This window comes from Marmota monax, unplaced genomic scaffold (genome assembly GCF_021218885.2).
Source record: "Marmota monax isolate L192 unplaced genomic scaffold, Marmota_monax_Labrador192_F-V1.1 WCK01_AAM20220418_F8-fsc00010, whole genome shotgun sequence".
NCBI classification, from domain to species: domain Eukaryota; kingdom Metazoa; phylum Chordata; class Mammalia; order Rodentia; family Sciuridae; genus Marmota; species Marmota monax.
Window position 1 is genome coordinate 17975299 of NW_026692321.1, and position 26287 is coordinate 18001585.

Here is a 26287-nt window from a genome sequence, read left to right on the forward strand (position 1 = left end):
TTTGCTAGTTTTTGTGGCCTTTGCCAAGGTTGTACACACAGGTGTTTGTAATGGAAATCTGTATTTTTCAACGTTTTAAAATGTGAAGTGTGTTAAATGTAACATTACATAAAGTATGTGATGTTAAAATGTAAAGTATTTAAAACTCAAGCATTTAGAAAATTAAATCCTCAGAAAATACTATTTCTGGAAGGAAGTCTCAGACCCCATTTGTTCCTGTTGTTTTAGGGTCTTATAAACTATTATAATAATCAGAAACCATTTGGCAAAAAAAAAAAAGAATATAAATTTGAAAGTGAGGAAAGTTAAGATTAAATAATATTTGCCTTCAATTTTAACCTTGAGGAATTATGAAATACAAAACCTGACTCAGTCGAAATAACTAGGTAATCTGCACATCAAAGGGACTCTTCAGCCTAAATAAATTGACCATTCAATAAAAAGACTAATACTTGAAGTATTCAACAACATAATGCTCTGATTTTCTAAAAATTCTGATAAACAGATCCTTTCTTTTTTCCAGTATAAGAAGGTCAATTTTAGCTGGACATGGTGGCACACACCTGTAATCCCAGGGGCTTGGAAGGCTGAGGCAGGAGGATCAAAAGTTCAAAGCCAGCCTCAGCAACTTGGCAGCGCCCTAAGCAACTTAGTGAGACCCTCTCTCAAAATAAAAAATAAAAAGGGCTAGGGAAGTGGCTCAGTGGTTGTGTGCCCCTCAATTAAATCCCTAATACCCACTCCCCCAAAAAAGAAAGAAAGCCAATTTGGTTTTTTTTTTCCTAATATTTTTAGTTGTAGATGGACACAATGCCTTTATTTTATTTATTTGTTTTTATGTGGTGTTGAGGATCGAACCCAGTGGTTTACACGTGCCAGGCAAGTGCTCTACCACTGAGCCACAGCCACAGCCCCAGAAAGCCCATTTTAAATGTCTAGAGAGTTAAATAAGTTCTTATCATATGCAGATGTCAAGGTTAGTGAAGACAGGATAACAGATTCTAATACCCATGGTCAAGTGTTAAACATGTGGACTTGAATATCACCAAACTCACTCTGCTACTCGTCACTCACTCATCTTTCTGGATTTGCTAGTGTTTTCAGCGTGCTCATCTACCCATCTGTCTTCATCTGGTTGACTGTCCAGTTATTCTTTTGGTCTTTTTCTGCACATGTCCAGTTCTCTCTGAATCCATCCCAGGATATCTCTGTGCCTTCTGCTCCTATGTTTCTATCTTTTTACTCTTCCTTTCCTCCATTCTTTAGCCATTTGCTATAGTCTGAATGTCTCTGTCACATGAGAGCATGAGAAGGTGGGGTATTTGGGGGGGGGGGGGGTTGACTAGGTCTTGGGAGCGAAGCCCTCATGAATGGGATTAGTACCCATATAAGAGGCCGGGCTGGGAACATAGCTTAGTTGGTAGAGTATTTGCCTCCCATGCACAAAGGCCCTGAGTTTGAGCTCCAGCACCAAAAAAAAAAAAAAAAAAAAGAGGTCCCAGAGAGATCCCTTGCCCCTTTCACCACATGAAGATACAGCCAGTTGTGATCTAAGAGCCAGAAAGCAGGACATTACAACATACAATCTCTCCCATGTTCTTGGACTTCCAGCCTCCACAACTGTCAGAAATATATTTCTGTTGTTTATAAGCAACTGTGTTTATGGTGCTTTTTTTTCTATTTTTTATTGGTGCATTACAGTTGTGTATAATAGTGGAATTTGTTATTACATACTCATACATACACACAATGTAACACTATAATTTGGCCAATATCATTCCCAGGTACTTCCTTTTCTCTCCCCTCGGCCCTCCCCTTGGTCCCTTTCCTCTACTCTACTGATCTCCCTTCAATTTTCATGAGATACCCCACCCCCACCTTTCCTTTCCTTTACCTAACTTCCACATACGTGAGAAAAAATATACAACCCTTGACTTTCTGAGTATGGCTTATTTCATAATGTTCTCAAGGTCCATCCATTTTCCTGCACATGACATAATTTTATTCTTCTTTATGGCTGAATAAAACTCCATTTTGTATGTGTACCGTATTTTCCTTATTCATTCATCCAATGATGGACACCTAGGCTGATCAGTTTAACATATTTTCTTACAGCAGCTCAGATACCATAGTATTTAACTTGATGTGACTATTGAATGAAAGTTTTTAATCCCTGCTTATCATTTTTAGATAGTAGATTCTTTTTTAATATTTATGTTTTAGCGATGGTTGGACACAATACCTTTATTTTATTTTTATAAGGTGCTGAGGATCGAACCCAGGACCTCATACGTGCGAGGTGAGCACTCTATCGCTAAGCCACAATCCCAGCCCAGGTAGTAGATATTTTTATTTCTGACTTTTTATAAAAGTGCTTCTTAAATTGATTTGTGTTGTGACCCCTTGAACTGACATACTCAGTGGGTCAGTGTCATGATAAAGCGCTGCTTACTCATCACAGAATAACAATTTTCACTAAGGGTTCTGAATCAAAATTATCCTCAGAAAGTGTAAAATTAACCTTATGGATTCACTGATCTACTAAAAAGTGGCATTAGGATTCTGGGACTCATGTCTCTAGGATATTCTGATTTTAATAATATAAATTTCCTTTAAATAATTTTCTATTAAATATCTATAATATATAATCAGGTAACATCTTATAAACATGTTGTACATTTAGTAACTATCTAATTGTGACCTAACTTTGATACAAAGTTTTACTTTGATACAATTAGTTTCATCACTAACTCACAGAATTTTCACTATTTAAAGTATAATTAATAACATTTTACAAAGGTATGAACTCAAAGTAAGCCATAGAGAAAAAAAAAATGAAGCAGATAGAATTAATCTATCCAAACCAAACAGCCAACAGAGTAACAGAAAGCAAACATATGAGCTCTCAGCTCCTGGAATGTAACTGCTAGCTCTGCTTCCATCCTGCATGATTGGTTTGGTTTTCTTTTTCATAACATCAACTTAATTCTCTATGAATACAAGTGTCTCAAATCATTTACATTTTAATTTGGGATACATTTAAATAATTTTCTTCTCTTGTTGTAAGTTTACCAACGTCCTGCACTGAAAAAAAAAATTTTTTTAATAGGTTCCTCAACATTTATAAAGACAAAACAAGATACTTTAGTCCAAAGGCACTTAATGTTACAGATTAAAGAAAAGATATCTTAAAAGTCAACTAGAAAGCCTCATAATCACACTCACAACTTAGATATGTCACTGGAGAGGGAACAGCTATTGAACTCAACAACATGTCAAGCATTGTGATTCTCCTTGATACTAAAGAGCTTAACATGAGGTGCTCCAGGACAGTTAAGTCACTGTTGACTGGATAGAAGAGACTTATACTGACTAACTTCCCTTTTAACTGTGATTCTAAGTGGACTAGCCTTAGGCAGTTTGGAAACAGAGCAATGAAGTAAGTGACAGGTGTTCCTAGAGTGAAGCAAGCGTGGAAGGTACTACCTGTCATAAGCGGCAATCATAAAGTTGAGGAGGAGGCTGATGGACTGTTCCACACTGATTTGGTGAGTAGAAGGAAGGCGCTTATTCAACTGATAGTAGATGGATGAGATGACGGTTTCGAGGCGGGACACACTCATCTCGGTGCTATGGTCCAGTGTATTAAGGCCATTGTCTCGAAAGGCTTCAATCATGTTCCAGATATCAACCAGATGAACTAAAACATGAAGAAAATAAGCTGTCAACAATTTTAAAGTATGTGCTCCATTCACAATTGGACACTTACATTTATCAACTAGTTTTTTAAGTTTAAAATATAGAATCTCAGGCTGGGGCTCAGCAGTAGTGTACTTGCCTGGCATGTGTGAGGCACTGGGTTCAATTCTCAGCACCACTTACAAATAAATAAATAAAAATAAAAAATTTCATCAACAACTACTAAAAAATATTTTTTAAAAAATATACACTCTTTAGTCAACAAAGAGAAACACATTCTATGGAATGACAGTCTCAGAAAAGAAGCCACTATAAACTGGGTGCAATGGCACTTATCCCAGCAACTTAGGAAGCTAAGGTAGGAGAATCTCAAGTTCAAGATCAGACTCAGAATTCAGAGAGACCTTCAGCAACTTAGCAAACTTTGTCTCAAAACTAAAAACTTAAAAAAGACTGAGGATGTAGCTCAGTGGGAAAACACCCATGGGTTCAATACCCAGTACAAAAAAGAAGCCACTGTGGACCAGGATGGACCATCTGCACTTTTATATTTGAATAACTGGTGAATTTGAATAACGTGCTTACCTAGCATGTGTGATGCACTGGGTGTGATTCTCAGCACCACATACAAATAAATAAAAATAAAGGTCCATCAACAACCAAAAAATATTTAAAAAAAAAAATTTAATGGAGTGATCAAGAAATATTCATAATGGGGCTGGGGCTGGGGCTCAGTGGTAGAGCACTTGCCTGGTATGTGTGAGGCACTGGGTTTGATCCCTAGCACCACATAAAAATAGAAAACAAATAAAATAAAGGCGTCCACCTATGACTTAAGGAAAACAAATTATATATATATATTCATAAGAACTTTCGCTCTTTTTAGTAACTTGCTACATTATCTCAAGTCACCTTATTTTATTACTTTAGCCTAGAAACTCTGGCAATATTTTACAACTAAAACTTTACTCTCTATAACCCTAAGAAGAGAGAAAATACAATAGTAAAACACTAAATGCCTCATGGACCACTCACAGCTCTGAACAATGGTAAGCAGAAAATAAATTTATCTTTTGTCTCTTTTCTCCATGACTTAAGAAGCTGATTTATTTTAAATTTCATTTCCAATAACAAAGCAGCCTTGTACCTGGATCTACTCTCCCCTTGAAAATAACTAAAAATCCAAGGGGGGCGGGGGACACAGAAACACCATCTTCAGTGCACTGGTGACTCAGGAAGAAAGTACACAATACTCAACTAGACAGAAAAGAGACATTTCCTTGATAGTTAGAATGAAACTCGACTTCACTCAGGAGACTGAAACTTCTACCCAAAAGAAAGTTGATGTAACTACAACAGAAAAAAGAGGGGTTGGAAAACCACATGATCACCTAGATGGACACAGAAAAAGCATTTGGCAAAATCCATCACCCTTTCCTAACACACACAAGTTAGGAACAAAAGGAAAATCCCTCAGCTTGATAAAGGACATCTACAAAAAAAAAAAAAAAAAACCACAGCTAATGCTCTCCTTAACTGGGAAAGACAGACGCTCTCCCCTCAAGATCAGGAGCAACACATCTGAAGAATGAGCAACCAAGAAAACAGATACACTGGGTATTATTCAAATTTAAATTTGTGTTTCAAAAGATAACAGCAATAAAGTGAGAAGGCAAGGGATGGAAGAAAATATTTGCAAGTCATAATTAAGAAAGATCTATGTCCAGAATACATAAATACTCTTAGAACTCAACCAAAAAAGACAAACAATTTAAATATGGGAAACAGCAAAGACACTTATCCAAAGATATTCAGATGGCCAACAGCACATGAACAGATGCTATACATCATTAGTCTTAGGGAAATACAAAACAAAAGCTCAACGATATACCACTTCACACCACTAGGATAACGATAAATTTTTAATAGAAAACATCAACTGTTGGTAAGGATTTGGAGAAACTGGAACTTTTGTACATTCCTGCATTATTTAGCTGCATTATTCACAAGTCAAAAAGGAGAAATAACCTGAGCTGGGACTGTAGTTCAGTGGTAGAGCACTTGCCTGGCATGTGTGAGGCACTGGGTTCCATTCTCAGCACCACATACAAACATTAATTAATTAATTAATTAATTAATAGAGGCATGCTGTCCATCTACAACTACAAAAAAATTTTTTTAAACACATAAACAACCCAAATGCCTACCAACTGATAAACAAAATCTACTATATGTACAGAATATTATTTGGCCATAAAAAGAATGAAGTACTGATACACGCAGATGAAACTTGAAACCTTCATGCTAAGATTTTAGACAGTAAAGAACACATATCACATGATTTTACTTATATTTATAGTACAGAAATGGAAAATCCATAGAAGAAGTAAATTATTTGTAGCCAAGGAATAGGAGGATGAGGGAACCAAGATAACTACAAATACAACAGGGAGACGAAGTCGTCCTGGAATTAGACACTGAGGAGGACTGCACAACTAACTCTCTGAATGCACTAAAACCCACTGAACTGCACACAAGAGTGAATTTCAGTATGAGAATTATATATACCTCAATTTTAAAAAATGGTGGAACAAAACATTCCCAGAGATAGAGTTATCGCATAATGATAAAAGTTTAAATTCAACAGAAGCATGTAAGAACTTTTTATTTGTTTACTCCTAACAGAATGGTCTCAAATTATACAGAGCAAAAATGAACACATGCTAAAGAGACACCAAACTCATATTCACAATCTTAACAGCAGATACTAATACACCTCTCTTATTTCTAGTACAATCATAGAAAACCAACTCTGGACACAGTGGTTAAACTCCATGACTAACAAAGTAGGCATAAGGACAACATATGGATCAATGCCCTCAGTGATTAGGATAATACGCAGCACACAACTATAACCCCAGCTACTCAGGAGGCTGGGGCAGGAGGATTCTAAGTGACTAAGCAAGATTCTATCTCAAAAATCGTTAAAAGGGCTGAGCATGTGGCTCAGTGGTGAAGTGCTTGTCCAGTATGCACAAGCCTGTGTTCCTTAGTAGTAGAAAATATTTAAAAGATAATTTTTTAAAATTAACTTTTAAAAATTAAGAAACGGGCTAGGGATGTGGCTCAAGCGGTAGCACGCTCGTCTGTCATGCGTGCGGCCCGGGTTCGATCCTCAGCACCACATACCAACAAAGATGTTGTGTCTGCCAATAACTTAAAATAAATAAATAAATATGTTTTGATAAATAAATAATAAAAATTAAGAAACACCCTACTACGGAATATTCTTAACCTAATTAAGGCTATCTACAAGGAACCTGCAGTAAATGAACTACTTAATAGGAAATGTTGAAAGCCTGTGTTCTAATGCTGATAATAAGATGTGGATGTACACCATCACCATTTCACTAAACTTGAGGCCTAACCAATAGAAATATGCAGGATAAAGTAGGAAGCAGTAAGAAAGACAAATAAATACAATGGCCATCTACTAGATATGACAAAACTATGCATGCATAAAATCATAAATATCCAAGAAATAAGTTATTAAAATTAATATATGGATCTAAAACAACTGATGGAGGGTCAATATATAAACGTCACTGTACTTCCATATATCACTAACATACAATGAAATTTTAAAGTGCTATTTATAGTAGTACATAAGTCAGAAAGACTATTGACAAATTCAATGAATGCGCTACATTACTACAAAGAAATCTATAAATATAATTGGCAGAAATTAAAGACCTAAATAAATAAAGGATGGATTTACCATGTTCACAGAGAAAATGTCAATATTGAAAATATGTCAATTCTACCCAACTTGATCTATTTATTCATTCAGTCACAATTAAAATCCCAAGAAGACTATATATTAAAGAAGTGAATTATATGTAAATTATACCTAAAAGAAAAAAGAAAAAATCTCAGCAGTTCTTTGTTTTCCTTGAGTTGTAGTAGAAACTGTCAAATTCAAAAATTCAAAAATCTGTATGAAAAGTGTAAAAGAGTGTAAAAAGGCTACAAATGTCCCAGAGAATCTTAAAGAAAAATAGAATGAAGTAGGAAGACTTGCTTTACAAAGAAAGCTTATTAAAAGCTATCATGATGGTTACTGTACGGTATTAGTACAAGGACACACAAACCCACAAACACAAGAGGTCTCAATAGATCTTCTTACATACAGACACCACTATGAACATTCTTGCATATTTCTCCTAAGGTGTATGAGAGGATTATTTGGCAATGAAAAAAAAAAAGGATAGCTTTCAAAAAACAGGGAGGGGCAATGGAACGTGGATATGGACAAACATAAGGCTAACCCTACTTGTACTGTACACCCACACAAAGTTAAGGGAGAGTGTAGGACCATAAGTAAAAAGTAGAACAACGTATCTTCTATTCTGCATTTCCAACTCCACTACCCGAGTTCAGGTTCTCAAAGCTGCACACACAGGATACTATTTCCCAAAAATAACTACGGGAGGAATGACAGAAAACAAGAATTGCTCCAAGTCAGTGGTTTTCAAATACTTTGACTACAACCCACAGAAATATATTTAAACCAATACACACACACACACACACACATTCACAAACACTTTTTTTTACCATAAAAACTACATTCTGATACTTTTCTCTTTCTTTTGTATAACATGTTTTAAGTTGTGACTATAAAACAAGATTTCATGAAGCATCAATGCATGGGTCACAACACATGATTTGAAAAACCATGCTTTGGGAAATCAATGAAGAGAGAAACACAACTTTGATGTAGTATAGCATAATAAACTTCTTGGAAAGAATTTTAAGCTAGGCTTTGTAAGGATGAAAGTCTGGTAGACGTTATCAGATGTAACATAACTTGCCCAAGTTGTTTGTTTCAATAAATGGCAAATTAGGTCTAAAACCTAGGTTAAAGAGCTGGGGTTGTGAAGGCATCAATAAATTCCTTAAGGCATATGAGCTACCCAGATTGAGTCAGGATGATATAAACAACCTAAACAGACCAATATCAAGTGAGGAAATAGAAGAAGCCATCAAAAGACTACCAACCAAGAAAAGCCCAGGACCAGACAGATGTACAGCAGAGTTTTACAAGAACTTTAAAGAAGAACTAATACCAATACTCTTCAATCTATTTCAGGAGATACAAAAAGAGGGAGTACTTCCAAATTCATTCTATGAGGCCAACATCACCCCAATTCCAAAACCAGATAAAGACACTTCAAAGAAATAAAACTTCAGACCAATATTCCTAATGAATATAGATGCAAAAAAAATCCTCAATAAAATTCAGGCAAATTGGATACAAAAACATATCAAAAAGATCGTGCACCATGACCAAGTGGGATTCATCCCTGGGATGCAAGGCTGGTTCAATATACGGAAATCAATAAATGTAATTCACCACATCAATAGACTTAAAGATAGGAACCATATGATCATCTCGATAGATGCTGAAAAAGCATTTGACAAAATACAGCATCCCTTTATGTTCAAAACACTAGAAAAATTAGGGATAACAGGAAATTACCTCAATATGGTAAAAGCTATATACGCTAAGCCTCAGGCCAGCATCATTCTAAATGGAGAAAAATTGAAGGCATTCCCTTTAAAATCTGGAACAAGACAGGGATGCCCTCTCTCACCACTTCTATTCAACATAGTTCTTGAAACACTAGCCAGAGCAATTAGACAGACGAAAGAAATTAAAGGCATAAATATAGGAAAAGAAGAACTTAAATTAGCACTATTTGCCGATGACATGATCCTATACCTAGCAGACCCAAAAAGTTCAACAAGAAACTTCTAGAACTAGTAAATGAATTCAGCAAAGTGGCAGGATATAAAATCAATACCAATAAACCAAAGGCATTCCTGTATATCAGTGACAAATTCTCTGAAATGGAAATGAGGACAACCACTCCATTCACAATATCCTCAAAAAAAATAAAATACCTGGGAATCAACCTAACAAAAGAGGTGAAAGATCTATACAATGAAAACTACAGGGGCTGAGGATGTGGCTCAAGTGGTAGCGTGCTCGCCTGGCATGCATGCGGCCTGGGTTCGATCCTCAGCACCACATACAAACAAAGATGTTGTGTCCGCCAAATACCAAAAAATAAAAATTAAAATTCTCTCCCTCTCTCCCTCTTTAAAAAAAAAAAAAAAACTACAGAACCCTGAAGAAAGAAATAGAAGAAGACCTTAGAAGATGGAAGGATTTACCTTGCTCATGGATTGGTAGAATTAATATTATTAAGATGGCCATATTACCAAAAGCACTTTACAGATTCAATGCAATTCCCATCAAAATCCCAATAACATTCCTTGCAGAAATAGAAAAAGCAATCATGAAATTCATCTGGAAAAATAAGAGACCCAGAATAGCTAAAGTAATTCTAAGCAGGAAGACTGAAATTGGTGGTATCGCGATTCCAGATTTTAAACTATACTATAGAGCAATAGTAACAAAAATAGCATGGTACTGGCACCAAAACAGGCTGGTAGACCAATGGTACAGAATAGAGGACACAGAGACAAATCCACAAAATTACAACTACCTTATATTAGACAAAGGTGCTAAAAATATGCAATGGAGAAAGGCTAGCATCTTCAACAAATGGTGCTGGGAGAACTGGAAATCCATATGCAACAAAATGAAATTGAATCCCTTTCTCTCACCATGCACAAAAGTCAACTCAAAATGGATCAAGGAGCTAGGAATCAGACAAGAGACTCTGCGTCTAATAGAAGATAAAGTTGGCCCTAATCTTCATCACGTGGGGGCAGGCCCCAAATTTCTTAATAAGACACCTATAGCACAAGAGTTAAAACCAAGAATCAACAAATGGGACGAATTCAAACTAAAAAGTTTTTTCTCAGCAAGAGAAATAATATGTGAGGTGAATAGGGAGCCTACATCCTGGGAACAAATTTTTACCCCTCAAACATCAGATAGAGCTCTAATCTCTAGAGTATACAAAGAATTATAATAAATATAAAAAATTAAACAACAAAAAAGCAAATAACCCAATCAACAAATGGGCCAAGGAGTTGACAGAAACTTCTCAGAAGAGGATATACAATCAATCAACAAATACATGAAAAAATGCTCACCATCTCTAGCAATCAGAAAAATGCAAATTAAAACTACTCAAAGATACCATCTCACTCCAATAAGAATGGCAGCCATTATGAAGTCAAACAACAATAAGTGCTGGAGAGGATGGGGGGGGGGAGAGGAGGTACACTCATACATTGCTGGTGGGACTGCAAATTTGCAAACTGGTGCAGCCAATTTGGAAAGAAGTATGGAGATTCCTTGGAAAGCTGGGAATGGAACCACCATTTGACTCAGCTATTCCCCTTCTCGGACTATACCCAAAAGACCTAAAAAGAGCATACTACAGGGACACAGCCACATCAATGTTTATAGCAGCACAATTCACAATAGCTAGAATGTGGAACTAACCTAGATGCCCTTCAATAGATGAATGGATTAAAAAAAATGTGGCATTTATACACAATGGAATATTACTCAGCATTAAAAAATAACAAGATCACGGCATTTACAAGCAAATGGATGGCATTAGAGCAGATTATGCTAAGTGAAGTTAGCCAATCCCTAAAAAACAAATGCCGAATGTCTTCTCTGATATAAGGGGGTGACTCAAAATGGGATAGGGAGGAAGAGCATGAGAAGAAGACTACCACTAAATAGGGAAGAGAGGTGGGAGGGAAAAAGAGGGAGAAGGGGAGTTGCACGGAAGATGGAAAGAGAACCTCAATGTTATACAGAATACATATATGATGTTGTGATGAGAAAAAGAAAAAAAAAGTGTGTCACATTAGATTGGATAGAGAGAAAGGACGGGAGAGGAGGGGAGGAGTAGGGGGGATAGGAAAGGCAGCAGAATAGAACAGACATTATGTACATTCCATATATGTATTATATGTCAAAATACATTCTGCTGTCATGTATGACTAAAAAAAAATAAAAATAAATCGTATGGTTAAAAAAAAAAAAAGAGCTGGGGTTGTAGCTCAGGGGTGCAGCACTTGCCTAGCACGTGTGAGGCACTAGGTTCGATCCTCAGCACCATATAAAAATAAATAAAATAAAGGTATTGTGTCCATCTACAACTAAAAAAATACCTAATAAAAAATAAATAAAGTCTAGGTTAATGTTCTTTTCATTATATATTATTATTTTTCATTAATAGTCCCTCTCTCCCATCACCATATACATAAGAAAAATATAATAATTCATACAACAGTTCATCTTCATGGAAATTAAGAGACTATATACATATATACACACATATATCCACCTACACTTTATAGTGCACATGAAAGCAATTACTTATCAAAAGGTTAATTTTTTATATTAACCTTAATCAAGAAAATTCTTACTACATATTTACCAAAACATCGATGTTTTTCTTTTTCCTCAGAAGCTGATAAATCGTATTAAAGTTTGTTTAACACATTTCTTTAACATTAGCAACAAGGAGAATTCAATTCTCATGCTTAAAGAACATTCACCATCATGCCAACCTCAAAACATTCTGTTCAACATTCTGGGGACACAGGAGTAAAATGACAAGTTCTTGCCATTATAAAGCTTATATTCTGATAAATACTTGCAACAAAAAGAATTCAATTAACATCACAATGTGTCCAAAAGATATTAAAATATTTTACAACATTGATAGCCCCATCTGCCCATCAGAGAAATGAGAAGAATGACTTACGGTTGCATCGTTTCTGTACAAAGCGTAATTTGCAAGCTGTTCTGTAAGTTGATAATCGTATGACATCAAAATTCTGTGCACCTGAAAAAAGGGCAAAAAAAAATGTTCAACTGGATTTACCACTGAATTTCTAACGCTAGGAAGTGGGGCTCCACCGCGTGGCCACAGCACTCAGCGGTCGGCCAGGCCTTCTGAGAAAGCCAATGTGCAGGGAGAGTGGGAGACACTTCCTCCCCTTCCCACTATAGGCAGGCCTCTGCCAGCAGCCTTGCCAACATCACCCTTAGGTTGGGCTAAGTAAGCTGAGGAAGGCTGGCTCACAACTTGAGGGACCTATGCGATCAGGAGAGGGGAGCAGGTGGGGTTGCAGGTGGAAGAGCAGGCTAAATTCCAGCCCCCAAAAATCGAATGTGACGCAGCCACACTGCATATTTCTTCTCAGCCTTGGTGTCCTCATCAGCAAATCAAGGGGACTGGACCAGCTGACCAGTAAGCCTCCCTTCCAGGACTGTGGGAACCTGTACTTTCCTAAAAATGGCCACAGGGGTATTCCCAGAGCTGTGCTTTATGTACTTCTAGTACAACATCCCTCCCCTGCACTTGAACAGGAGACTGTAACTGCCTTAATGATCAGAATTCAACAGAAGTGACAGTGGGACTTTCTGGAGGTAGGTGATAAGACACAGCTCAGCTTGCCCCTGCTCCAGCAGGATGCCTGCCCTGGGAACCCAGCTGTCATGTTGTGTGGAAACAGAGACCGAATGGCCAGTAGACAGGGGCCACAGAGCACGGTTCAGACATAGAGGAATGGAGACCATGCACCAAGACACTCTCAACTGCCAAACCTGTGAGTGAGTGAGTGAGCCTTAAAAATGACTCAGCCCTGACCAAGACCTGGAACATTCAGAACAAAGTCAGAACTGGATGTCTATACCCACAAAACTAGAAACAAAATAAATGATCATTTAGGGTAACACAGTCAGAGTAACTAGAATGACACCTAAAATTACATGTCTACAAATTAAACTTTATTCTCACTGTATAATTTGCTGTAAATAAAGTCTCCTTTGATTTTAAGGTCATTTCAGATAGGTTTGGCCTCCAATGTGAGTTCCTTATTTCATCTATGCTGCCTTTAAAATTCTTGACTCACTAAGGAGAAACTGAACTGGGATAAATTATCTTCTACAGTATTCACAGGCATCGCTCATTTCCACTCCACAGTATATAAGGAGAAACAGGATTCTCCAGGTTCTGGGGGAAAGTAATTGACCAAAAGTAAAATATTTCTTTTAGTCTCACTTCAATCAACCTTTACCTTGATGCCATGATTAAAATTATTTCTTCTACACCTGGTTCTCACAAAAATTTCTATACTTCTATACCATTATTATGTAGTCCCATTTTTTTTTTGAGATACAAAAACTTCTTGTTTGGTGGTGCTGGGGATTGAACCCAGGGCCTTGTGCATGCAAGGCAAACACTCTACCAATTGAGCTATATCCCCAGCGTGAGATACAAAAGCTTTATTTAAGCGGGGCACAGTGATGCATGTCTGTAATCCCAGCACTTGGGAGGCCGAGGAAGGAGGATCATGAGTTCAAAGCCAGCCTCAGCAAAAGCAAGGTGCTAAACTGAGGATCTGGCTCAGTGGTCAAGTGCCCCTGGATTCAATCCCCAGTACCCACTCACCCCCCCAAAAAAATACTTTATTTAAATATGATTTAGGCCAGGTGCAATGGTGCATGCCTATAATCCCAGCAACTTGGGAGGCTGAGGCAGAAGGATTGCAAGTTTGAGGCTAGCCTTAGCAATTTAGCAATGCCCTAAACAACGTAGTGAGACCCTGTCTCAAAATAATAAATAAAAAGGTATGGGGATATGGCCCAGGTTTAATCCCTGGTACCAAAAAAAAAGGAGAAAAAAATTCATATACCATACAAATTATTCATAAAGTATACCATTCAATGGTTATTATTACATACATAAAATTGTGCAATTATCATTGTAATTGGTTTACAAAATTTTCATCATCCAAAAGAGATCTCTTCTGTTAGCCGTCACTTTGCCTATTATTTAATTGGGTTATCTTACAACCAACTAGGGAGAAGTCACAAGACATATGATTTGCAAATATTCTCTCCCGTTCTGTAGGTGATCCTTTCACTCTCTTGAAGTACAAACATTTATCATTTAAGTCCAATTTATCTATTTATTCTTTCATCATCTGTGCTTCTGATGTCATATCCAAGAAGATTTACACCTGTGTTTTTTTTTTTAGAGTTTTTTCTCTTGTACTTAGGTCTATGATTTTTAGTTAATCCGATATATAGTGTGAGGTAAGGACCCAAATGCATTGTTTCACATGTAGTTACCAAGTTTCTCCAGCACCATTTGTTCAAAAGACTATTCTTTCCTCATTGAATAATCTTGAAATCCTTGCCAAAAATCAATTAACCAGGGGCTGGGGTGGTGGCTCAGTGGCACAGTGCTAGCCCAGCATGTGTGAGGCACTGAGTTTGATTCTCAGCACCACATATAAATAAATGAATAAAATAAAAGTCCATCAACATCTAAAAAAAAGAAAAAGCAATTAACTACCATTGACTCTGATGACATAAGCTTGTAATTCCTGCAACTCAGTAGGCTGAAGCAGAAGGATCACAACTTCAAGGCCAGCCTCAGTAACTTAGGGAGGTCCTAAGTAACTCAGTGAGATCCTGTCTCAAAAAATAAAATATGAAGGACTAGGGATGTAGCTCAATGGTAAAACGCCCCTGGGTTTATCCCCAGCACCAAAAAAGAAAAAAAAAAAAATAATCGACTGACCATAAATATATGAGTTTAATTCCAGACTTTCAATTCTACCCTCTTAAACGTCTCCCAAAGGCCCATGTGTTAAAGGTCAAAGTCTTATTCCCCAGAGAGATGTCACTGTGGTATAGTCATTAAGAGGTGAACCCTACAGGCCAGGACATAGTTCAGTTGGCAGAGTGGTTGCCTTGCATGCACAAAGCCCTGGGTTCAATCCCCAGCACCAAAAAAAAAAAAAAAAGAGATGGGAAGATGGGAAGTCTTCAACTCATGGGGATATGTCCTCAAAGGGACCAAGGGACCTTGGTCTCTTCTGTCTTTCATTTCTGGCCATATGAATGGCTTCCTCTGCTGTCTGCTTCTACTATGATACACCATTTCACCAAAGACCCAAAAATAATGAGGAAAAGAGATCATGGACAGAAACCTTCAAAACTATGTGCTGGGGCACTGAGCCACATCCCCAGCCCTTTTTATTTATTTATTTATTTATAAGACAAGATTTTGCTGCTACATTTGCTCCTTTTTTTCCTCCACAGTTGCTCTTTTTAAAATTGATTGTTCCAGGTATTCTGTTACAACGATGGAAAGCTGACTATGTGTGTATTCTTATGGAGGAGCACATGACCTAGATTAATATAACTTTGCAGTAAGTTCTAAAGGCAGAACATGTGAGTTCTCCAACTTTTTTCTCCTCTTCCAAGATTCTTCTAGGTCTTTCAAGTTCTCATATGAATTTTATAATCAGCCTCCCTATTTTGCAAAAAAGCCAGCAAGGATTTTTTTGATCCTGAAATTGAATCTATGAATCAATTTAGGAAATATTGCCATATTAACAGTATTAAATTTTCCAGTTGATTAACACAGAGCATCTTTCCATTTATTTAGGTCTTTCTTAACTTCTTTCAACAATGTATTGCAGTTTTTAGCACACAGATTTTATACCTCTTTTGTTAAATTTATTTCTATTTTCTTTTACTCATTTAGCTTCTAAATATATTACCATCTCAACCTAAATATTTTAAATAGGGACCACTAAATATTAACTAATCAAAAGCAAACCAATGGTTTAAAGAAACAATGTTGACAAATGTAAAAGTTCATTTAATAAATAAGTTGTCATTAGATCACTATGTTAATTTTAATCTCTATTTTTATGAAAGATTTTAATGAGAAATATTGACAAAACAAATGAAAATAACTAGGAGAAGAAAGTTCTCATTCCCAGTTCACAAAGAGAAAGATTACCAGTCTGGTCAGACTACAGGGTATTCATTAGGCCATGTTTGCCTATGAGGCCATGTTTGGAGGAGAAAGTCAGTGAACTTGGTATAACTTGTTCCCTTCAGACTCTGGTGCAATCAGAGTCAGATTTGGGTACTTCAAAAAAAAAAAAAAATGAAATACAGCAAATATTACATAAGTCCAAAGCTAAGTAGTTTTGGAAAATGAGAAAGCTATATGCTCTAGCCCAATGTGTCAGAGATCTCTACCCTAAAGTTCCAGGTACTAGTGAAGAATCAAGTGTCACTCTCCTTTCCTTTGCCATTGTTCTTGTGAAAATGCCTCACTCTAAAACCCAGTAGAAGAAGGTTCAGACAATGGGATAGCCCAGGATTCTGCAACTGTAGGGAGTCCTGGTCTCACTTTTAAAGATCTAATAGCAGTCACATGCCAAAATAATTTCTGAAAGTAATAATTTCTGATATAATCAATACCTTAGAAGTTCATCAAAACTTTGTTGTGCCAACATTCCACCCACCAGGTTCCAAAACTTCCCACATGTCTACCTACTTCTGGATTTTTTTAAAAAATATTTAGTTTTTTAATTGTAGTTGGACACAATACCTTCATTTTATTTATTTATATGTGGTGGGCTGAGGATCGAGCCCAGGGCCTTGCATGTGCTAGGCAAGGGCTCTACCGCTAAGCCAAAGCCCAGCCCCTGCTTCTGGATTTTATAAGAATGAATCCTCATCCACTGCCTCTAGGACAGCCTTCACTTTTTTTTTTTTTTTTTCTGGGGATGTGGTTACTGGAGATCTAACTCAGGGATGCTTAATCATGAGCCACATCTCCCGTTTTTATTTTTTATATTGAGACAGGGTCTCGCTGATTTGCTTAGGTCCTCATTAAATTGCTGAAGCTCTCCTCGAATTGGAGATCCTCCTGCCTCCGCCTCCTGAATTGCTAAGATTACAGGTGTGCACCACCACACCCGACCAGCCTTCCCTTTTTTTTTTTTTTTAATACAGGCTGAATATCCCGTATCCAAAACTCTGGGGACCAAAAGTATTTCAGATTTTTGAGCTTTTCAGATTTTATCAGTTGTGCATCTCTAATGCAAAACTTTTTTTTTAATCTTTTCGTTTTGTATTTTTAATTATACACAACAGTAGAACGAATTTTGACACACATACATGGAGTGTAACTTCCCATTTTTGTGGTTGTACATAAAGTGGAGTTACACTGGTTGTGTATTCATATATGAACATAGGAAAGTTATGTCTGATTCATTCTATTGTCTTTCCCATTCCCATCCTCTCTCCCTTCCCCCCCTTCTCCCCATCTAATCCACTGAAGCTCCACTCCCACCCCCACCCCGTCCCCCGCCTATTGTGAGTCAGCATCCACACTTTCAGTCTTCGGTTTTGGGGGATTGGCTTATTTCACTTAGCATGATAGTCTTCACTTCCATCCATTTACCAGCAAAGGCCATAATTTCATTCTTCTTTAAGGCTGAGTAATATTCCATTGTATATATGTACCATATTTTTTTTATCCATGCATCTGTGGAAGGGCGCCTAGGTTGGTTCCATAGCTTAGCTATTGTGAATTGAGCTGTTATAAACATTGATAGGAAGGGCAGCAGAATAAAATAGACACTAGTATTGCTGTATGTATATACGTTGCCGTATAACCAATGTGATTCTGCTACCTGTACACTTGGAAAAATGAGAAATTATACCCCATTTGATTCAAATGTATGATATGTCAAGATCATTGTATTGTCATGAGCAACTAAAGAAAAAAAAAATTGATGTGGCCGTGTCACTGTAATATGCTTATTTGAAGTCCTTTGGGTATATGCAAAGGAGTGGGATAGCTGGGTTAGATGGTGATTCCATTCCAAGTTTTCTGAGGAATCTCCAAACTGCTTTCTAGAGTGGTTGCACCAATTTGCAGTCCCACAAGCAATGTTTGAGTGTGCCTTTTCCCCCACATCCTCGCCAACATTTATTGTTACTTGTATTCTTGATAACTGCCATTGACTGGAATGAAATTAAAATCTCAGTGTAGTTTTAATTTGCATTTCTCTAATTTCTAATAATGTTGAACATTTTTTTCATATGTTTGTTGACGTATCATATTTCTTCTTCGGTGAAGTGCCTATTCAGTTCCTTAGACCATTTATTGACTAGGTTATTTGTTTTTGTGGTGCTAAGTTTTTTGAGTTCTTTATATATCTTGGAGACTAATACTCTATCTGAGGTGCCATTGGCAAATATTTTCTCCCATTCTGTAGGCTCTCTTGATTGTTTCCTTTGCTGTAAAGAAGCTTTTTAGTTTGATACCATCCCATTTATCAATTCTTCATCTTACTTCTGTGCTTTAGGAGTGTTGTTGAAGAATTTGGATCCTAAGCCAATATGATGGAGACTTGGGTCTACTTTTTCTTCTAGCAGTCGCAGGGTCTCTGGTCTAATGCCTAGGTCCTTGATCCACTTGAGTTTGGGCAGGATCTGAAATAGGGGTCTAATTTTATTTTATCACAAATGGATTTCCAGTTTCCCAGAACCATTTGTTGACGACACTACCTTTTCTCCAAGGTATATTTGTGGTGCTTTTATCTAGTATAACTATATGTATGAATTTGTCTCTGTGTCTTCTATTCTGTACCATTTGTTTTCATTCTGTTTTTGTGCTAATACCATGCCATTTTTGTTAATATAGCTCTGCAATACAATTTAAGGTCTGGTATTGTAAGGGCCTCCTGTTTCACTTTTCTCCCTGAAGATTACATTGGCTATTCTGGGCCTCTTATTTTTCCAAATAAATTTCATACTGCTTTTTCTATTTCTGTGAAGAACATCATGGGTACCTTAATAGGAATTGCTTAAATCTGTATAGCACTTTGGGTAGTATGGCCATTTTGACAATATTAATTCTGCCTATTCAAGAACATGGGAGATCTTTCCATCTTTTAGGGTCTTCTTCAATTTCTTCCTTTAGTGTTCTGTAGTTGTCCCTAATGTAAAACTTTAAAATTCAAAATGCTCTGCAATGTGAAACAGTTTAAAGTGTGAAATCTGAAACTCTTTGGACTTCTTAGTTTCAGATTTCAGAGTATTTTGGACTTTAGATTTTTAAATTAGGGATGTTCAACTGCACTTGGCTCGTGATCATTATCAGTTTAAATACTGGGGGCTTTAAAATTTTTATTTGTGAGACTGTAATACTTCTTTTTTTTTTTTAAAGGGTCAAGTTGATTCCCTCATCAAGAAGTATTACAGTCTCGGGCTGGGGCTGGGGCTCAGTGGTAGAGTGCTCGCCTAGCACGTGCGAGGCCCTGAGTTCGATCCTCAGCAAAATAAAGATATTGTGTCCAACTAAAAAATAAATATTAAAAAAAAAGAATATTACAGTCTCACAAATAAAAATTATAAAGCCCCCAATATTTAATCTGATAATGATCATGAGCCAAGTGCAGTGATACACCTGTAGTCCCAGCTACTCAGGAAGCTGGGGCAGGAGGATCACTTGAGGACAGGTGTTCAAAGCCAGCACAGGCAACACAGAAAAACACTGTTTCAAGAAGAAGAAAGAAAATTACTATATTATTGGTTTCAGGTGTCTTAGGTAGAAATAATCATTCTTCACTTAGTTATAAGAAATACAGTAAAGTGTCATTTTACTTTTTTTAGTATTTATTTTTAGTTGTAGTTAGACACAATACCTTTATTTTTTTATTTTTATGTGGTGCTGAGGATTGAACCCAGGGTCCCACATATGCTAGGCGGAGCTCTAGACTAGGTCACAACCCCAGCCCAGTGTCATTTTAATACTAATGTCAAACAATATGTTTTAGGCTTATCAAGAAATGGAGCAAAGGATACTAATTTAACACACAGGTAAAACTCTAGTCCCAGTTGGAGAATCCAGGTAAGCTCTTCAGCAAACAGGAGCAATATGAGAGCCCTGGGAATCCCAGGAGTAAGGGAGGAAGATGGAAAAAGGACAGGAAGGAACTAACCCTTCCTTCTACATTACAGTTCTCCTCATTCATGGCATGGGCTGTACGTTGTATAGGATAACAAATCCCAAGAAGAGCATAGTGACAAATGGAAGAATTTTATTAAATCTACTTGTATCCAAAACTTAAACTCCTATGGGAAACGACAGTCTAGCAACAAAGGAAAACAGCACTGAACTACTTGTAAAACCCTCTCCTTAGAAAAGTCTCAATTGGGCTCGGGATGTGGCTGAAGTGGTAGCGTGCTCACCTGGCATGCGTGAGGCGCTGGGTTCGATCCTCAGCACCACATAAAAGAAAATAAAGATATTGTGTCCACCTAAAACTAAAAAATAAATATTTTTTTTAAAAAAGTCTACAATATACTAAGATGTTATTTGAGATACCAGCCTGGAGCTTATTCTCTTGACACTTCCTATATTTCCTGTAACTCTATTTCCACTAAAAGAAAATGTAGTTCTATTCCATTAAAATGTTGAAGAAATATACACCCCAAAATGCTATTTTAGTGCACTACAATTGCCTCCTTTGATTTCAGGGCAGAGAGAGTTCTTAGGGAATAACAAATGTGGAAACCAGATCAACTTCAAAGCCTTTTTATCAGTAAGGAGACAAAAAACAAATAATAGTGAGCCAACAGGAGTGTGTGGTAGCAGAAGAACATGAAACACGATATGGTAACTGTGATCACAACAGAAGATGATGAGTCTAAGGGTCAATTAATATCACCTGACCATAAACATTCCCCAGAAAAACAAAGAGAGATTCCAGGCCCCACTCTAGGTTACTTACTGAATCCAAATCTGGAGGGAGGCAACTAAAACCTTCATTTTTAGCAAGTGCCCAAGAAAATCTTACAATTAAGCCAAGTTCAGAAAACACAAGACCACCCAGCCCAACTAAAAGGCCCAGTTCATGCATTCATTTCAAATTGCACCTCATACCCACTCCAACCAGGGTGGACTACATGCAATCACCCAGCAGTGCCACGGCCTCTCATCTTTGGGCCTTTGCAAGTGCTACTGCCTTAGCCCTTTCTTCACCTCATCAACAGGCTATCAGCCTGGACATCGCTTCTCCCAGGTCCTTCCTGGGCCCCCATGATTCTCCCATCATAGTCTCTAAAAATGGTATAGTTACCTACCTAAGGAGAACTCTACAAACTAACCTAATAAGACTTAATAAAAGAGTACAGAAAGATCAATAAGTTAAAATTGACATATTAAAATCAACCCAAAACCTAGATGATACACCCAAGTGACTATCAGGCAAGTGACTGGCACCCACAGAAGGTAATTACACTGGAGTGTCAATTGATATTACTGGGAATGAGGAAATGGGGCTTCCAACAATGGGTACAGTGGCCACCAATGCACCTCTTCTGTGAAGAAAAAGGGGAGGCTCACAAAGCCACACTTAGCAAACAACTCCCAGGCTGACTGAATCCTTGAGTTTGTAACAAAGAATAACTAATATAAGGAGCTGGAGTGATAACATTCACTAAGCAGTAGAACCAATTCTTTGCAGAACTACTTCAAGTATCTCCTGGAATCACAAATCCTCACATTCATTCATTCATATTCTCTCTCTGTCTCCCCCCACCTCCCTGTGCTCATGTTTATTTATATAAGGCGCCTGGGCACTATTTAGTATCAGGAGTCACTGTATCTATTTATTTGGTTTCCTTCATTGTCTGCTTCCCTTTGCTAAATAAAACACCAGCCTCACAACTAAAGTCAGGAACTGTGTTTTCTTCTCCCCTGTCACCTTAGCACCCAGAACAGTACCTGGAACACAGTGCATTCTCAATAAATGTGCCAAAATTGACTGGGAAAAACCCCTTGCAGGGCAAGCAGGAGATGTTTGCCAGATGAAGTTCAGGCAACAGTATTAACAAAGGCACAAAGGCATGGAGCATCATGATCCAGCCACAGAAAAGTCAGTAAGCATTGCTGGGAAACGATGTGATGTGCAGTGCTCAAGTCTGGATCTCAAATGTGTCCCAAAGGTCCATGTGCTAAAAACATGGTCCCCAGCTTAGCACTCCTGGGAGGCCATGGAACTAGAGGTGAGGCCTAAGGGAAGGTCTTCCAGTTGCTGCAGGTATGCCCTCAAGGGGAGAGTGGGGCCTCAGCCTCTTCCTGTCTCTCTTTTGAATCCCAGTCCTGGATAAGCAGCTTTTCTCCACCACAGGGTCCCCACCATAATGTGCTGCCTTGCCCCAGGCCCAAAAGGAATGAGCAATAGTTTTGAGAACCACAGCCCAGTGGGAATGGCCCCTGGCATTTTGCCAGAAGTAATGGTTGCGAGGTGAGCCATTAAGATGATGCTGGATTGATTCAATTGTATATAGACCCCTGCCCCTACTTTGGGATTTCCTGGGGAGTTGGTGTTGGTTGGTTCCTGGGGGAGGGAGTTCCGGTTGGTGTGGTGTGAGGGGCCGCTTGGGTGGCATTCGGGAGAGTTCCCGGGGGAGTGTGCGTGGAGTGCTGTTGGAGTTCAGGCAATAAAGTTTCCTGTTTGAACATACAAGTGCTTTGTGGTGGCTCGGTGATTCGTGCCCAGCCAGACTGCAGCACAATAGACTAAAGCCTCTAAAACTGAAAACGAAAATAAATATTTTCTCTTTAAAAACTGATTATTCTGGGGTATGTATTACAGTAATGAAAAGCTGACTAACACATAAGGCATGTGAAAGAAACTGGGAACTTGTGAACTGAGCAAAAGAGAGAACTAAGACATGTTTTGGAGCTAGGACTTTCTCATAAAGGTGATAAAAAGTAACCAAAGGGATTGAAGCAAAGAAGTGGCACAAACTTATACAGTTCAACCTTGCACACATAAATAGCAAACTTGAGAGTCAAGTCTGGAAGAAGGTATAAGAAACACATTGCTTCTATTCATAAAAGCAATAATGACAAAAAAAATGTAATAAACACAAAAACACATTCACTGTTTACTACTCACTATTGCTCGGGCACTGTGAAAAGTGCTTTATCCTCATTGTCCCACTTAATCTTCAAAATTCTATAGTCAGTACTATTCCATTTCATGGATAAGGAAACTGAGACAGAGATAGATTAAATAACTTGCCTAAGGTTATATAGTAGGTAAGAAAGACAATACCCTAGCCAAGCAGCCTAACTGCAGAGCCTGGACTCAAGGCTTCTGTGGTTTGAGCAACAGACAGATTCTAGACTCAGTTATAAACAGGCACAGTGGCACACACCTGTGATTCCAGCTACTTGGGAATCTAAAGCAGAGGACTGCAAGTTGGAGGCCAGCCTCAACAGCTTAACAAGACCTGCCTCAAAATTAAAAAAGGGCTGGGATGTAGCTCAGTGATAAAGCACCCATGGGTTCAGTCCCCAGTACAAACACACACACACACACACACACACACAAAGACTAACTTATAAGGTAAAATTCAGCTGTACTCTGTGATTCCTTTGGAGGCAGAAGGTGAGATGACAAAAAAATACCTGGCTTGAATGACAAACAATTAGACTCAAACTGTAAAAGTCCTTGAAGACCACCCAGGCACAGCAAATGGTAAAAATTTCTTCTCCACCATATCTAACAAGAATCACCTAGCCTCGGTTGACAGGACAACATGGATATAGGTTGAGCCCAGCTTTACCTCCTACAACCGTATTTCCAATGAACTAAAATATGTACAGTTGAAAGATCTTCTGGGACCTTAACCATTATACTGTGATACACAGAATTCTAGAATTCTCCCAAGTGCTTCAGGGCTATTCTAGGCTGGGATTCTGCCTCCCATCTCCTGCTTTAACCATACAGTACCAATTTTGTAATATGTTGATAGTCCTTTTAAGATTTCATTTGAAAAAGAGTAAAAAATATTTTTAGGGCTTCATACTTACTGGTCCAGACCAACAATCCCATATCATGGCAAAGGAATCAGAGTTGGTCACGGTCACAAAGACAAGTCGTTACACAGCAAAATAATCTTTCAAATACTAAGAACAGTCCCTTGCTCTCTGAAATCTTTCATTTTTGTTGTTTTTTATGTAAAAATATACTTTTTTCACAGATTTTGTACAGTTCATTCATTTCAGTTTTCCCATCAGCTCTAGCTACTAATCTAACACTATTACCCTGACTCTCTACCTTAGGGTTGATATCTAGTTGAAGATAATTTACATAATGTATTAATCATTAACTACTTACCACCATGTACAAGTTCATGGTAACAACAAAGTTACAGCAAGAGGTCTAAACTAACTGGTTCGACTCAAGATCACAGGTATTCCAGGTGACATTATTATTTATGACGGTACTTACAAAAGCAACTCAAATCAATTTAATTAAAATGTAAGTTCTGGCTTGGAGTCCTCCAACTCCCATTCTTCCATTTCTACAGCTTGTGACATAAATCTTCTGATTAAAGCTATGACTGATCATGAGAAAAAAAAAAAAAAAAAGACTCAACACTTAGGAGGACTAGAGACTCACGCATTTCTATGAACAGCTGCCTCTTCTCTGCCACGGTCTTCCGCTTGTTCCCACCTTCCTCAATCATCCTAGGAACAAAGAAAGACACAATAAGCCACTGTATAATTGAACAATTAGAACAAGTGCACATCATTCTGTTGTGAAGAGTTACAGGAAACCAGGCTCAATGTGTACATTTTAAGACTGAATCAATAAAAATAAAGTGGGAGCCTGATGTATGAAAAGATAAACCATTGTCACTTTATTTGAGAACTTCTAAAATATTAAACAGCTAATACTTACATCAGTTTATAAACATGATGAAAATATGGGGTTATGCCTTATTTCTAACTTAACTATTTTCTCTGTAGTGTCCTGCATCAGCTGAGACATTGTGTCCCATATCACCACTGTTTTGCATAAACATGTTACTAAATATAATTTAGAAAATAATACAATGAAAGGCTATAATAAAGAACATAACAGTCCATCTATACTTAAAAGACATACATAAAAACATTGTTTGTATGTTAAACAATATTAAACAAAAAAGGTATTCATTCCCAAACCCAAAGAACTCCTAAATATAACTTTTCTATTACATAATAATAGCAGTTGCGCTGGGGATGTGGCTCAAGCGGCAGCGCACTCACCTGGCATGCATGCGGCCCGGGTTCAATCCTCAGCACCATATACAAACAAAGAATGTTGTGTCTGCCGAAAACTAAAAAGTAAATATTAAAATTCTCTCTCTCTCTCTCTCTCTCTCTCTCTCTCTCTCTCTCTCTCTCTTTAAAAAAAATAAAAATAAAAATAATAGCAGTTTATGTTGACAGATTCAGGCTATGCCAGACACTTGTTAAAACTCTTTACATGCATTGAGCTACGCAAGTTGGTGCATGCCTGTGGTCCCAGCTACTCAGGAGGCTGAGATGGGAGGATCACTTGAGCCCAAGAATTGGAGGTTAGCCTAGGAAACACAATGAGACTCAACCTCAAAACAAACAACAACAAAAAAAAACCTCATTAAATGCATTCATGCATAATCTCACTTAATCCTCACAAACCCCTATATGTTGGTATTGTTGTTATTATTATCATCATCTCTATTTTATAGATTTGGAAACAGAAACCCAGAAAAGAATACTAACATGCCAAAGGGCACACAACGCAGAAACTACAGAGTATAATCCCAACCTTTGAATTAAACTTCCTATATAATTGTTGCTTTCAGTTGCACATTTTCAATCTCTGTGTCTAAAAAGCTATAACACAAATAGCACATGATATGGAC

The 26287-nt window shown here is 37.6% G+C and overlaps 1 protein-coding gene and 1 non-coding gene across 19 annotated transcripts in view; both read right to left on the reverse strand.

Moving 5' to 3' along the window:
- Positions 1–26287, reverse strand: part of Dtnb (dystrobrevin beta) — a 234482-nt gene that overhangs the window by 181610 nt on the left and 26585 nt on the right. For 16 of the 18 annotated variants that reach the window (XM_058578414.1, XM_058578416.1, XM_058578412.1 and 13 more), the window contains exons 2-5: positions 25647–25717; positions 25015–25082; positions 12468–12548; positions 3487–3700 (exon numbers count right to left, since the gene is read on the reverse strand). In XM_058578414.1, the coding sequence (XP_058434397.1) occupies positions 3487–3700; positions 12468–12548; positions 25015–25082; positions 25647–25657 (374 nt within the window). In that variant the 5' untranslated portion in view covers positions 25658–25717. The remainder of the gene's footprint in view (positions 1–3486; positions 3701–12467; positions 12549–25014; positions 25083–25646; positions 25718–26287) is intronic. The other 2 variants (XM_058578406.1, XM_058578415.1) reach the window with 2 other exon arrangements.
- Trnaa-ugc (transfer RNA alanine (anticodon UGC)) lies at positions 13902–13974 on the reverse strand. Its single transcript has one exon. It is a non-coding gene; the product is annotated as a tRNA-Ala (tRNA).